The 13,989-nt window shown below is 36.3% G+C and overlaps 1 protein-coding gene across 3 annotated transcripts in view; it reads right to left on the bottom strand.

The window, feature by feature from the left end:
• Nucleotides 1–13,989, bottom strand: part of INO80D (INO80 complex subunit D) — a 61,388-nt gene that overhangs the window by 29,192 nt on the left and 18,207 nt on the right. Inside the window, exons 2-5 of one of the 3 annotated variants that reach the window (XM_027123278.1) lie at nt 13,030–13,122; nt 12,679–12,925; nt 6,969–7,711; nt 395–503 (exon numbers count right to left, since the gene is read on the bottom strand). In XM_027123278.1, the coding sequence (XP_026979079.1) occupies nt 395–503; nt 6,969–7,711; nt 12,679–12,896 (1,070 nt within the window). In that variant the 5' untranslated portion in view covers nt 12,897–12,925; nt 13,030–13,122. The other 2 variants (XM_027123288.1, XM_027123297.1) reach the window with 2 other exon arrangements.

The raw sequence follows: 13,989 nt of genomic DNA, 5'->3' as shown, positions 1-13,989 counted from the left end.
TAGGCCCCACTCGCTGCAACTAAAGAAAGCCCACACACAGCAACGGAGACCCAACGCAGCCAAAAATAAATAAATAAATTTATTTTAAAAATAAAAATAAAATGAAATTAGCATATATAGGAAAAATCAATCTACTACAGTGGAAATTTAAGAATAAAAAGAGGGCTTCCCTGGTGGCGCAGTGGTTGAGAGTCCGCCTGCCGATGCAGGGGACACGGGTTCATGCCCCGGTCCAGGAAGATCTCACATGCCGCGGAGCGGCTGGGCCCGTGAGCCATGGCCGCTGAGCCTGCATGTCTGGAGCCTGTGCTCCACAACGGGAGAGGCCACAACAGTGAGAGGCCCATGTACCGAAAAAAAAAAAAAAAGAATAAAAAGAAAAAGGAAGACTCACGTGTGTCTTTCATATCTGAGGGTCTCTCGGATGGACCAGGCAACCTGGTATGGCGAGGCCTGCTCTGAGTCCTCCAGTTCTTCTCCACTCTCTTCAGACCAGTCCAACCCTAGGAGGAGAGGATGTTGCAAGTTAGAAAAAATGAACATTTATTTAAAATTTAGATAAAAAGCTACCTGAAATACATAACCCGACACCTATAGCAAGTACTCTCATAGTGTGAATAAATCCCTCCTGATGAGTTTCAGCCCTGTTCTGGCAAAGGTATTAATAATGAATGTATGACATGCACTCGCATTTAAAATAATGACATTACAACAAAAAGGCTATATTCCACGGATGAACTTCTTTCGTCAGATGCTTCACAAATGGAGTAGAAACAACACAAAGCAAACAGAGAGTTCAAGTCAAAAAAAGGGGTAAAATTTCTTAAGTATCAAAATGTTATACACTAAAATAATGTCGAAAAACATAAAACATGTTCAAAATGACAGGAGAAGAAGCCTAATTCATGTTCAGGCAAGAAAAAGTCAAAAGGTGCCAGTGGACTCATGCTATACGTCAACAAAGAAGGGGCCTAGAATATATTGTGAAAGGCAGGCACACTCCATCCCCTTTTCCCAACAACATCTCTGGAGGAAAGGACACCATCCACTAGGCAGGGCCATTCCCAGGCTCTTGTCCCCTACGGGAAGAGGGAAGGGCAGGATGGCAATGTTCTATTTCTAGTATCGCTTGGGGTTTCTTTCAGTTCTTTTAAACAAGAGCTGTCACATTTTGAGTTCCATTTGGAAAACAAGGTTAGAGGGAAAAGTGGAGAAATACAGTATAATAATGCTTATTTATTTTGTTAAATCCTATTATTTTTAATGACTGGATAATTGTTAGCTTCCAACTACAGGTTTTGCCTTTTCTTTTTTTCTTTTTTTTTTGGCCACACAGCAGAGTATGCGTGATCCTAGTTCCCCAACCAGGGATCAAACCTGTGCCCCCTGCAGTGGAAGCACAGAATCTTAACCACCTGACCGCTAAGGAAGTCCCAAAGGTTTTGCCTTTTTAATTTTGTATCTTGAAGAGGTCTTAAATATTGATGTTGCATAGCCTAAAATACAACAGTGTGTGGACTACATAACCTTAATAAATTCATACCACTATGAAACTTTAATTAGATACCTTGATGACTAGTATTCTATGTCTTCCTTCTTGAGACCCTCAAAAATCAAAAGACCATCTTCATTAGGCACAGTTAGTTAAAAAGGACCTCACAGATTTCTTCCATAATTTAAATGAGTTTACATGTGCCAAATTGGGAAATTAAGAAAAGGTTAATTGAAATGCAAATTATAAATGCTTAAAATTAAATATTGCCATTGGCATAAAGAAATGCCAAATCTAGTTCCAAGATGACTATTCAAAATGTCAGGTCATCTTAAAAACTAAGTTACTTTCTCTAACTAAAATAATTAGTAGTTTGTTAAAGAGTAAATCAAAAAAATAAAAAACAAATAAGTGACCACATCATCACCTTCAGGACATTGAAAGGTGAGGTCCTTCAAACACAAAGTGACACTCAAGGCACCTTTAAAAATTAGAACATGAGTTGTTATTTTTTATATTTTCTGTAGAAGTCATAATAATGTCTACTAAGATACCCATGCTTTCTCTGAAAAAGTCAAGATCTAAGTCATAAGAAGTAAGATGGAAGTGTTTCTCCTGTTGTAAAATTAACTGTCCAATAAAGCAAACCTTTGATCTTGGCTTCATTATCACTAGTTTCAACGTAACTAATTGAGATAACCAGCCCAAACAGGACTGTAGAAGCCAATTAAATACTGCGTTTTTCTTTAAGTATTCTTTGCTGACATGAATGCAGAGTACACTTGGTTATAATAGTGCACTGTAATTTCTGGTTTCTCCAAAATAAACTGTTTTAAAAATTTGGGTCCCTCATATGCTTGAATTTTTAAAAAATAAAAAGACAATACTTTTCTATGAGTTTTAGTTCTGTTCAAAATGATTGAAAGTCAGCCCTCAACACAACATAAAATTTCATAGTTTCAAAAGCTAAAATATTATCAGCATCTAGAAATAAACAGAAATATAAGTAAAAATTTAGCAGATGATATGGGTAAAAGGTAGAATAAAAGGCAAACATTTGGAAGAAAAGTTAGATCTCTGCCTCAAAACTAATGCCTAATGAGTTCCAAACAGATGACTAAAATAATAAAAGGGCTAAAAGAAAATATAGGTGAACATATTTATATACTCTTGGAATGAAGAGAGCCTAAACAAGAGGAGAAAAAAAACCTGATTCAAAAGGAAGAAATCTTTAAAAAGAGAGAGAGAATACATAAAAAAATTTAACCTCTAAATTCCAAAACCTTTATAGTAGATACTAAAAGCAAGTAACAAATGGGAGTGAGAAGAGGTTTTGCAACAAACATTAAATATGTATAAAAAGCTCTTACACCTATCAATAAAAAAGAGAAATGCTTAAATAAAAATGGATGAAAAAACTGACAAGATAAAATAGGAAATACATATGTCCAAAAAAAGTAGTATGAACCAATATTCAAAACTACATTATTAATCTAAAAGAGCAGTCCGTACTCAAAAGTATGGCCCACAGATCCCCAGGGGTCCCTGAAACCCTTTTTAGGGAGATGCTTAGGTCAACGCTATCTTCAAAACAATACTAAAATGTTATTTGCCTTTTTTACTGTGTTGACATTGCACTGATGGTAAAAACAACAACAAAAAACCCATGGTGGGTGAAACTGCTGACGCCTTAGCGTGAACCAAGGCAGGGGCACAAAACTGTACCAGTTGTCAATATATATTCCATACCATGACTTGCAATTAAATGAAAACAAGTATACAAAAAACAATTTAAGACCATCCTTGATAAAGCACTCATTTATTAAAGACTTTATTTGATTATATCTTGATTCTTGTGTATATGTCTTTATGATGCAGTGTGTGATGAAACGTGAGGTATATATAAAACAACTCTACTGCATCCGAAGAGAGTACAGCAGCTGTCTTGAGGAAAAGCACTTTGTAGGACTCTTAGTTGTGACCTGAACTAGCTGCTTTTCCCTCATTCAATACCAATTTTATTTGAAAGAGTGACTGACAAACTATTGGCTATCTTGCAGTCATTTTTTCTAAAATGAACATAGTGAAACCATCACCCCAAGGAAAACAATGAACAGTATTTATTGCCAATGGTAACATTCAAATGTTCACTTGAAAGCTCAGTTTTGGGGGAAAACTTGAATTTATCACTGAAAGTATGACAAATACCTAAGAGTTGGACTTCTCCGATAAGACTGGTGTTAGTATTAATGAATGCAATCTAAAATTTTTGTATAATGAAATGTGTCAACATTTGGGACATCTGTGTAACTCAGTAGAGCAATATCTTCCAAACGACCAACATACGATGTTACAACATCACGCATGGGTAAAATATTCATTCAAATATCAATGGAGGGGGGCTTCCCTGGTGGCGCAGTGGTTGAGAATCTGCCTGCCAATGCAGGGGACACGGGTTCGAGCCCCGGTCTGGGAAGATCCCACATGACGCGGAGCAACTACTGAGCCTGCGCATCTTGTGCTCCGCAACAAGAGAGGCCGCGATAGTGAGAGGCCCGCGCATCGCGATGAAGAGTGGCCCCCACTTGCCGCAAGTAGTGAAAGCCCTCGCGTAGAAACGAAGACCCAACACTGCCAAAAATAAATAAATTAATTAATTAAAAAATAAAATCAATGGAGGGCTTCCCTGGTGGCGCAGTGGTTGAGAGTCCGCCTGCCGATGCAGGGGACGTGGGTTCGTGCCCCGGTCCGGGAAGATCCCACATGCTGTGGAGTGGCTGGGCCCGTGAGCCATGGCCGCTGAGCCTGCGCGTCCGGAGCCTGTGCTCCGCAACGGGAGAGGCCACAACAAGTGAGAGGCCCGCGTACCGCAAAAAAAAAAAAAAAAAAAAAGAAAATCAATGGATTTTAATGTAACAGTATGCAAAATTCCTAGATATGGTTTCAGATTCCATGTTGAAACTAATTTTTAAGAAACTACCACTTGTCAAGTTTTGGTGTAGAACCAATTACAAATATCTACAATTATTTGGAAAAAACTATTAAAATATCCCTCCATTTTCCAGCTACAAATGTGTAAGGCCATATTTTTATCTCCTAACCAGAAAAAAAAACCCCCACATATCAGGACACATTGAATGCAGAAGCACATATCTAGCACATCAGACATTAAGATTTGCTAAACAACGTCAAACAATGCTGCTCTCCCCATTATATTTGTTTTTGTTTTAGAAAAGTTATTTTTCATAAAAAGAACATGCTAACATGCAGTAACTTTATTGTTATTTTAAAATGAATTAGTATTTTTTTTAATTTCTCAGTTTTAACTTCTAATTCAGTAAATATCAGTAAATATAACTCACATATACGAAATCTCTACCGTGTCCTCGATAATTTTTGAGTGCAAAAAAAGTGATTCTAAGGCCAAACACTTGAGAAACACTGATCTAAGGTATGCAAATTAAAGCAAACTTTCTATCAAATTTGCAAAGGCTAAATAATAATAATAATATCTAATATCCAGGGCTATAAAGATGTAGAGAAACTGTCATTCTCATACGCTGCTGAAAGAAAAGTAAACTGACAAAATAATTCTGAAGGAAAATTTGGCAATATACATCAAAAACCTTTTTAAAAAGTGCAAAAGCTTGGGATCAGCAATTCTGCTTCCAGGAATCGATTTGAAGGAAAAATTAAAGACGTGACGGTAATTATTTTACTGAGAGGGCTATATAGCTACAACACTTTATACTTTAATAAATTGGAAATGATTTAAATTCAAGAAAGAATTCAGCTGTGACAAACTGTGTATGAAAAATTACTAACGTGATAATACATTGCAAAACATTTTTAAACAGGTTACAATACTGTACATACAACAGGAACTTACTTTTATATATCTAAAAGAATATGCCAAGATATTAACAAATAGGTATTAATAAGGCTTGGGGTGTTTTAATTTATTACTTTGCTTATCTATATTTTTTCTTTAAGTTTTATTAGTTTTTTTAATTACCAAAAGTCATACATGGTTTAATAACAAATGAAATAATATGAAGCTATAGAAGAAGAAATATCACTCCCATCTCCCCAAAACACATCCTGTCCAATTCCATCCCCCGCCATGGTAGCCAATGGTAACAGACTGATAGTGTACATCCATTCACACTTTAACTATGCTCATACCAGAGAGGCATACATCTATCCATATGATTGATCAATAGATATACTGGCGTCCCTTGTTTGTTCACTTTGCTTATTTTTACAAACATGGGACAGTACAATACCTCTTGGTATTTTTCTACTTGTTAATGTATCATGAGCACATCCAGGTAAAAGATGGAGATTTCATTCATTCTTTTTAATAGCTGCATACTTCATAAAATGTATATGTACCAGAATTTACTCAATTCTGAATTTCCTATAGGTTATAAAGGTTGTTTTCAGATTTTTAATACTGCAAGCAATACTGTAAGCAATGCTGTAGTAAACATCCTGGAACACATATCCTTACATTCTGATACTTTTTTTATCCATAGATAGAGTCCCAAAAGTGAGCTTGCTGGCTATACATATACTTTTAATTAGTATATATTGTTGCATTACTCACCAGCAAAGTATGAGAGCCCATATCCTCATCAACAACAGATATACTTTTTGCCAATATGATGGTAACTCATTGTTACTTTAATTTGCGTTTCCTCGTCTGTTACGAGGATTGAGGTTTTCATTTGTTTATTGACCATTTATATTTCTTCTTCCTCTATTCCCATCCTTTTCCCATTTTTCTATTGCTGTCATATGTCATGCAAATAATTTTTCCTAAAGTTAGAATCACAACTCACAACACATTCAAGAATAAATTCCAAGTGAATCAAAGGCTTAAATGATCAAAAATAAACAAACTATTAATAGAAAATACAGAATAACTGTATAAACTCGCTATCAGAGAGATTTTCTTGAGTAAGATAAAACTCAGAAGCAACAAAGGAAAGACAGACATTTGACTACATTAAAGTTTTATCTGTAATTTTTTGCTTTCCAATCGTGAACAGGTATTACTTTAAGATTTTTTTTTTCAGAAAACTGTCAGCAGATATTTACAATGCTATCTTACTCCAAAGTCCTGTGATAAGACATGTGGAGAACTTCATTAGACACACAGGGACTGAGCTCAGAGGCACAAAACCAAACACAACTGCTTTTAATACCGCTACTACTACTGCTAGAAGCTATAACTGGAATTCTAAATTCCCAGCTCCTATTTCTTCTGTAACCTGTTCACCAGTCACTGTCCTGTCCAGTAGCATATTTACTTTAAAGCGGTCTACCTAAATACGAATCTTTAATTGACCACTCTGTCCAAGTATTCTTTTACTCCTATTACATGAGAAGGTTATGAAAATAAAACCTTGTGCAATAGGCACATCTTGTCACATTACACACACATGATATGGTAAAACAGACGGTAACTCACCTAAATGGGGAAACAGATCAGTGTCCAGCTGATGTTTTTGGGTGCACAGTTTCACCAGTCTCTGCAGTCGACTTATACAAGAGAAGTGTGGAGAGAAGGCTGTGGCTTTCATAAGGACCCGGTCAGTCCTGGGCGGGTCCACGACGGGAGCCCTACTAGATGGCAGGAGGGGCAGAGGCCTCTTGTGAGACAACTGCCTGGCTTGTGCTATAGTGTGTGGAGTGGGGCCCACTCCCTGCATTGGTAGGCTGGTGTTCTGAGGTTGAGGTGACTTGCAGACTAGACCCTGCGGTGGCGCTGGAGGTTTTAAAGTGGATAAAGGTGACAGGTGGGAGTGCTGCTGCGGAGGCTGCTGCTGAGAAGGTGCAGGAGGGGGACTAAAGTGCTCTTGTCGAACTTTTAAAATCTCTGTCTCTCTCTGGCGCTGCCGATTCTGGGCCAACTTGCTCTGCAACTTCTTTCTCACAGTTGCCCCTTTCTTTAGGTCATCATCTTCCTCGTTGAAAGCAAATGGGTCTTCCAACTCAGTTTCCAGGTAGTGGAGAGGGACCCTTGCCCCCGGTGGAGAGAGGGACATTCCATCCAGTCCATTGGGCATCTTCAAGGCCAACGTGGGCACCGTCAGGCTAAAGGCCATGGTATCCATCTGGTGCCTGACCTTTACCTCATCTATAGGATCATTCTTTTTCTTCCTCTCTTTTTTCGGGATAAAGCCAAGTACCTGCAAGTGGCTGTTGCAGTACCTTTAAAAATACACACATATACAGGAAAATGTTCATGATACATATTAAGAAAAGGAGAATATAAAACTACGTATCATAAAATGTGAATCCTAATATGTTCAAAATGCATGACTATAATAACTCTTTGGCATTCATGGATGTGATTTATACAACTTCCACTACCCTCAAGCAATCCTCAAAGTCTGTGCAATTTTGCTAAAGCAAATATATGAATTGCACATGTGAAGAGGCCGCCAGACAGAAGCAAGTCATTCAAATAGTGAGTGGCCCTGGATAACCAACCACCCAGCTATTGCTTCTCACACCGCTTTGTTATTCTCTATTCATAGCATACAAAGTAGCTCATCAGGAGTCTAAAGGATCACTTAAAATTCTCTTATGGAGAAAAAAATACATGTCCCAATGCCATTCAAGTATTGGAGATTCACAAAGATCTTATGACATAACACTTCAGAATGTTAAATGTCAAAGAAATGATACAAATGAACGTATTTACAAAACAGAAACCGACTCACAGACTTAGAGAATGAACTTATGGTGATGGGGGGAGGGGGGAAGGATGGAGGGAAGGGATAGTCAGGGAGTGTGGGATCCACATGTACGCACTGCTGTATTTAAAAAGGATAACCAACAAGGACCTACTGTATAGCACAGGGCACTCTGCTCAGTGTTATGCGGCAGCTGGATGGGAGGGGAGTCTGGGGGAGAATGGATACCTGTATATGTATGGCTGAGTCACTTTGCTGTGCACCTGAAACTATCACAACATTGTTAATCGGCTATGCTCCAATATAAAATAAAAAGTTTTACAAAAAAAAGAATGTCAAATGTCTACTGTGTGTGTTCTACACACACACACACACACACACACACACACACACACAAAGAGAGAGGGAGAAGGAGAAAATAAAATAATAAAACTAGTTAGTGTGATAATCGATTAAATGAGTTTCTCAATAGCCAGCCACGTGTTAAGTACATGGATTACCTCCTCTAGCTAGTTTCTACCTGCAGTAGGTACTAAAATAATGCCCTTTATACAAATGAGGAAACTAAATTTTATACAAATTAAATAACTTGCCCAAAGCCACCTATCTGGAAAGTGACAGAGCTGAGACAAACTAAAAATCAAAGCTTGTATAGCACAGGAAACAATATTTAATATCCTGTGATAAACTATAATGGAAAAGACTATGAAGAAGAATGTATATATATGTATAACTGAATCACTGTGCTATACAGCAGAAATTAACACAACATTGTAAATCAACTATACTTCAATTAAAAAAATAGAAAAAAATAAAAGTCAAAGCTCACAAAGACTCAATAAGTCTTCAACAATGAGCAGGTTACTTCTGTAATATAAATGCTATTTTAAAAATACTATGAAAAGACAGAATCCTTCTACATAATGAGAAAGTAGAAGGCATGTTATTCCAATAAATTTCACTGAAATCCTGTGAAGGCTTCTAACCAGTAGAAAAGTAGTATTTCCTAAACTGGTATACCTCATGCAGTTCCAAGGTATGTTAACAAGTATGTCATAAAAACAGTATTCCATGCTTAAATAAATTTGGAAAATGCTGGCTTAAACAGAATTAGATAATGATTTCATCATTTGTTTCTGCTAAACAACCTCTCAAAGCATTCTGTATGATAATGTGCATTATACACCAAGGGTAGAAATCTACCCATATAGCATTGCTTCCCAAACATATTTAAAACGGCACCTATTTTATTGCAGCATATTTATGACATCTCCATAGAACACAGTTTGGGGAAAAAGGCAATAAAGTGAATAATGTCAATCCCCAAACTCAATGGGTTGCAACAAAAAACTGTTTTAATGATTGTTAAAAACACAGATTCACCAAAAATCAGGACACATGGTTTTGTTGGTTTGTCTTAAAAATAAATCTATCAGAGGCACTCTTTAATTTTAAATAGAACTATTAAGAAAAAGCTTTCTGGACAGTAAAGAGACGTTACACTGTGTTTGTGTGTGTGTGTGTGTGTGCGTGCACGCACATGCGTGTGCCTAGCAGGTTTGAGCTAGGTCCCTTACACACCTTAAACAGAACAGATTCATAAAGCTGCAGCCAACAGGGAAAAGGGTTTCAGGGATAACTGTACTAAGCTTCCCAACAAAGAGTTAATGGTTTTTGTTATTTTCTACTCATTTTCAAATTAACAAAAGGATTAGTACTATTAGTGGGGAGAAATGAAGTGGGTTTTTTAAATTTAGAAATCAAACTCTTCTGCTCATTTACAAGGGCAGCCTGGACTGGTAAATGAGGCTACTATGTACTACATTACCTAATCCAGCAGAGGCAAATCCGCATGTACAGTCCTCCTTCAACCCCACCCTCAACTCCCACTCCAGCCACTGTCACACTATCACAACATTTAGCCTGAACTCTTAAAAACTCTGCCTCTTCTAAAAGGGAAAATTCTTCATAACTAGAATTAGAACAGCTTAGTTATGAACAGCATTTAAAGTAATGCAAATATGAATTTCCAGTCTAAAAGAATACAGGGGACTGACTGCAAATGGGTTGTTTTGAGGGGATGAAAATGTAAAATTAGACTGTGTTGATAGTTGCACACTCCTGTAAATAAACTAACAAATACTGAATTGTACACTTCAAATGCGTGACTTGTATGGTATGTGAATTATATCTTAAGTTGTTTTAGAAAAGAGTAAATATAGGAAACAAGAAAATTTCTTGGTAAATATATACCATTAAATAAATATATATATAAAATTATACCAAACTTAAATTTAAAATACTATATAAAATAACCAACTTAATATACCCATTTATCTCTAAGCTATCAAGGCTACAGTAATGGGCCTTAGCTTCCCACTGTATATTAGAAAATGGACTTTTCAATTATACCAGTACTTCTACCGAACGTAACACTATTCTATCGAAAAGACGGAATCCCATAAGTTAGCACTTATAATACACACCAGGTTAAGTTACACACCAGATATTAAGAAGCTTCCTCTAGCTGACTACCAACCAGATAATTCTGTCAATTGAAAGTCCTTGGGAATTTGTTTTCTAAAACTATACATAAAACCATGTCAAATCCCTAAGTATCCAAGGAGTAACTGCCTTAACAATGATAAAAGCTTATTTTCAAAAGAATATTAATCTTTTCTACATTGTATCATATAGTACAGTTATAACTATTATATTTATACACAGGTTTAAACATATTATTACATGAATTCAATCTGGGTTTCTCGAGGTAAAATATTACCTCCTACTAATGTCTACTTTAATCTGTTTTCAATCAACCCTACAACAAGAAAAGTATTCATAGCATTTGTGTTCATGTGATTTTGGACCAATTCTGAAAAAATGTATAACTTAGCATTTATTAAGCCTAGTTTCTCTTGACACAGCAACACAAAAGTCCTTTCCCTTCTTGTTCTAAAAAAAGAAAATTACTTCAAATATAAAGGTGAAGATGTATGCTTCAGAGAATTAATATTTTGGAGAAATTCAGAGTGACTCTCACTTTACTTCTTGCTGTTAGCTATTAAGATAACACTTGCTTCGACTGAAATAAAAAAAATCCAAGGTTGACAAAAATTGCAACTGTGTGTGATAAACTAAATTTAAGACAAAATTATAGAAATGTGATTATAATGGATCTTGAAGTAAAAAAGTTAATCCAAGTCCATCCATTCTTCAAGTTAGAAAAGGGCAGCAGTAAGAAATTATTTTCAGTCAGCTAAAACCAACTGGACAGACATGCTTAGCCTAATACCTTGGTACCTTTCTCACCTGAGATTAAAATTTTATTCCTTTCCTCACTAAACAGCTGTTTCTAACTTTCAGGTATTGTAATCTGAAGCCTAAAGTGCTCATTAGAAATTCTATGGGAGTATTCCCAAATCACCACATTATACTGTACTCATTTTGGTGGGATATTTATCAACACAAATTATTTATTTCACCCTAAAAGTTTAAAAGTTGCTCACCATGACATATAAAATACATGATTCCTTTTCAACCAATTTACGTAGGTGACATTCGCTTATATATAGGAACAAAAATAAAGGTTGTATATGTATTTTTTAAAGACAGAAGTAAAAAGTTCAAATTTCTACCTAAAGATAACAAGTATTTGAAACTTTTAGGAAAATAAGCATGCATCTCTCTGTAATATCCTACAATGATCAGCATGGTTTCTGGAGAACTGAGAATAAAGAGACATAAAAAAAGAGATTACATGTGAAATCATATAAATTTTCCTAAGAATATGAAAGATGAATAATCAGCATAAGACTCCTTTAAAAACACCTCCACATTTTATTTAACTCAGAAAAATATAAATTCATAATCCTAGTCAAAAAGCCTACTTTACTATGAAAATACAGTTTCTAAATTATAGTAAATATAGTCTATATGGAACCCTTTTTAACCAAAAGAAGTCTGAGAGGAAGTAAATCTGAATGATTCAAGTAATCATTCTTTTGAATAATTCTTTTTCAATAAGTACATACCATTTGCTACCTTTCAAACAAAGATTTAAAAACTCTAAAATTATTATCATTAATTATAACACCTAAGTAGTTCCTATAATTTCTCTCACTTTGGCTGATGAAATTCTAAGTAGAGAAATCAGGAAATACTTTCTAAGGCTGCAAACCAAACACATCAGTGCCAAGACTTCAAGCAAAAAAAAATTTTTTTTTAAAATAATCCTAGAAAGTCTATTAAGTAAAAAAGAAGAAAACAAACATACTTTTCAAATAATTCCCCAAAGTTACTACTCCATTTCTTAAATATTGCCATCACTCATCTTTAGAACCATTCTAAAGTTTACTTAGATTACCCCCAGAACTCAACATTTAAGTTCATCATATCAAAACACAAACAAACAAAAAAACCCAACTCCCAAGCCTACTAATTAATAATCAAAGATTGCTTTCCACTGTCAGCGCTTACCTGCGGTCCTCTGATTTAGGGATGGGGTTGGTGCAGCGCTGGCTATTATACTTGGCCACATATTCACATTGCTTGAAGGGGGCAGTCTTGTCCTCCAGAACGTGTCTGATACAGAAAGCGTAGCCGTTGAGTCGCCGCTGCTTGCACAGTTTGGGGCTATATGAGCACAAGGGCTTATTGTCAACCTCAGAGAAGTGTATATGTTTCCCTTCATACATCACGTGACTCTATTCCTTGTGAACATCAGCTAAAAGACCACCACAAAAAAAGAAACCCAAATGATAAATCAGAGAGTATAATGCAGATTTAAGTTGAGAATTTCACTGAGGGACTTCTGCCCCACAGCCATACCTGATTTTAAATCTTCTGCACCATAGCAATGTTAAGAGAACCCCAAGGATACCACAGTTTGGAATGCTGCAGAATCAAGATGAAGCAGATTGTCTACAAAAATATCAAAAGGCCTAGTTAACAAAGAGAAATAAGCAAAGTTTGCTCATCTGGGAAGTAAAATACTAGGATATCACCCTTCCTAACAGGATGGATTCTTCATTGTAATCCAACATCCCAATATTGAATTCAAATAATAAGACACATTATAAAATATTAAGTTGCCCTACCACTCCAAATTGAACTAAATAATTTTTGCTTTGGTTAAGTTTTGTAAATAACTCAAAGCAGCAGGGCTCTTCCACCAAACTAATGTCATAAGGTGGCAAGTCACTTTTTTCACTACTGATGGTTGCATGCTATGCCTATTTTCAGAACCCAGGTCTCTTTAAAATGACAATGGAATGAGCTCGTAGACCCAAAACTTCCCCCAGAACTTCTACATTTTTTGATATGTTGGCAAAATATTTAGCAGCTTATAACAAATGTTTCTATAAACTACAAAAAAAAGAACAAATTCCTGTTTTAAAAAGTCATTTTCCCTCTAATATTCCCCCCTACCTATCCCATCCAGACTGTAAATTTCTTGAGTCCAAAGACTGTTCACCACATTTCCACCACTCAGTTGAGTGCCCTGCAGCACACTGTGCTATAGTATAATTATCATGGCTTATGAGTCTTCGGAGGTTTAAGAAAACAGAAGGAAGCAATCACACAATAGTCACTATCTCTCTACACACAAAAGGTCCAGCAGTAACATTTATGTACCATAACACCATATAGTCTGCAATGAAGCTGAAACAACTAACCTGTCACATCAGGACATAGGGGGCTGCTGTGGTCTAACCCAGGGATCCCCAACCCCCAGGCCGTGGACCCGTGACGGAACCCGCGGCCCACCAGGTGGGCAGCCGGGGAGCA

This window comes from Aethalodelphis obliquidens, unplaced genomic scaffold (assembly GCF_003676395.1).
Source record: "Aethalodelphis obliquidens isolate GAN/ISIS:26980383/991018 unplaced genomic scaffold, ASM367639v1 scaffold2, whole genome shotgun sequence".
NCBI lineage: Eukaryota > Metazoa > Chordata > Mammalia > Artiodactyla > Delphinidae > Aethalodelphis > Aethalodelphis obliquidens.
Note: the sequence above shows the minus strand (reverse complement) of the source record. Positions and strands in the feature narration are given on the sequence as shown.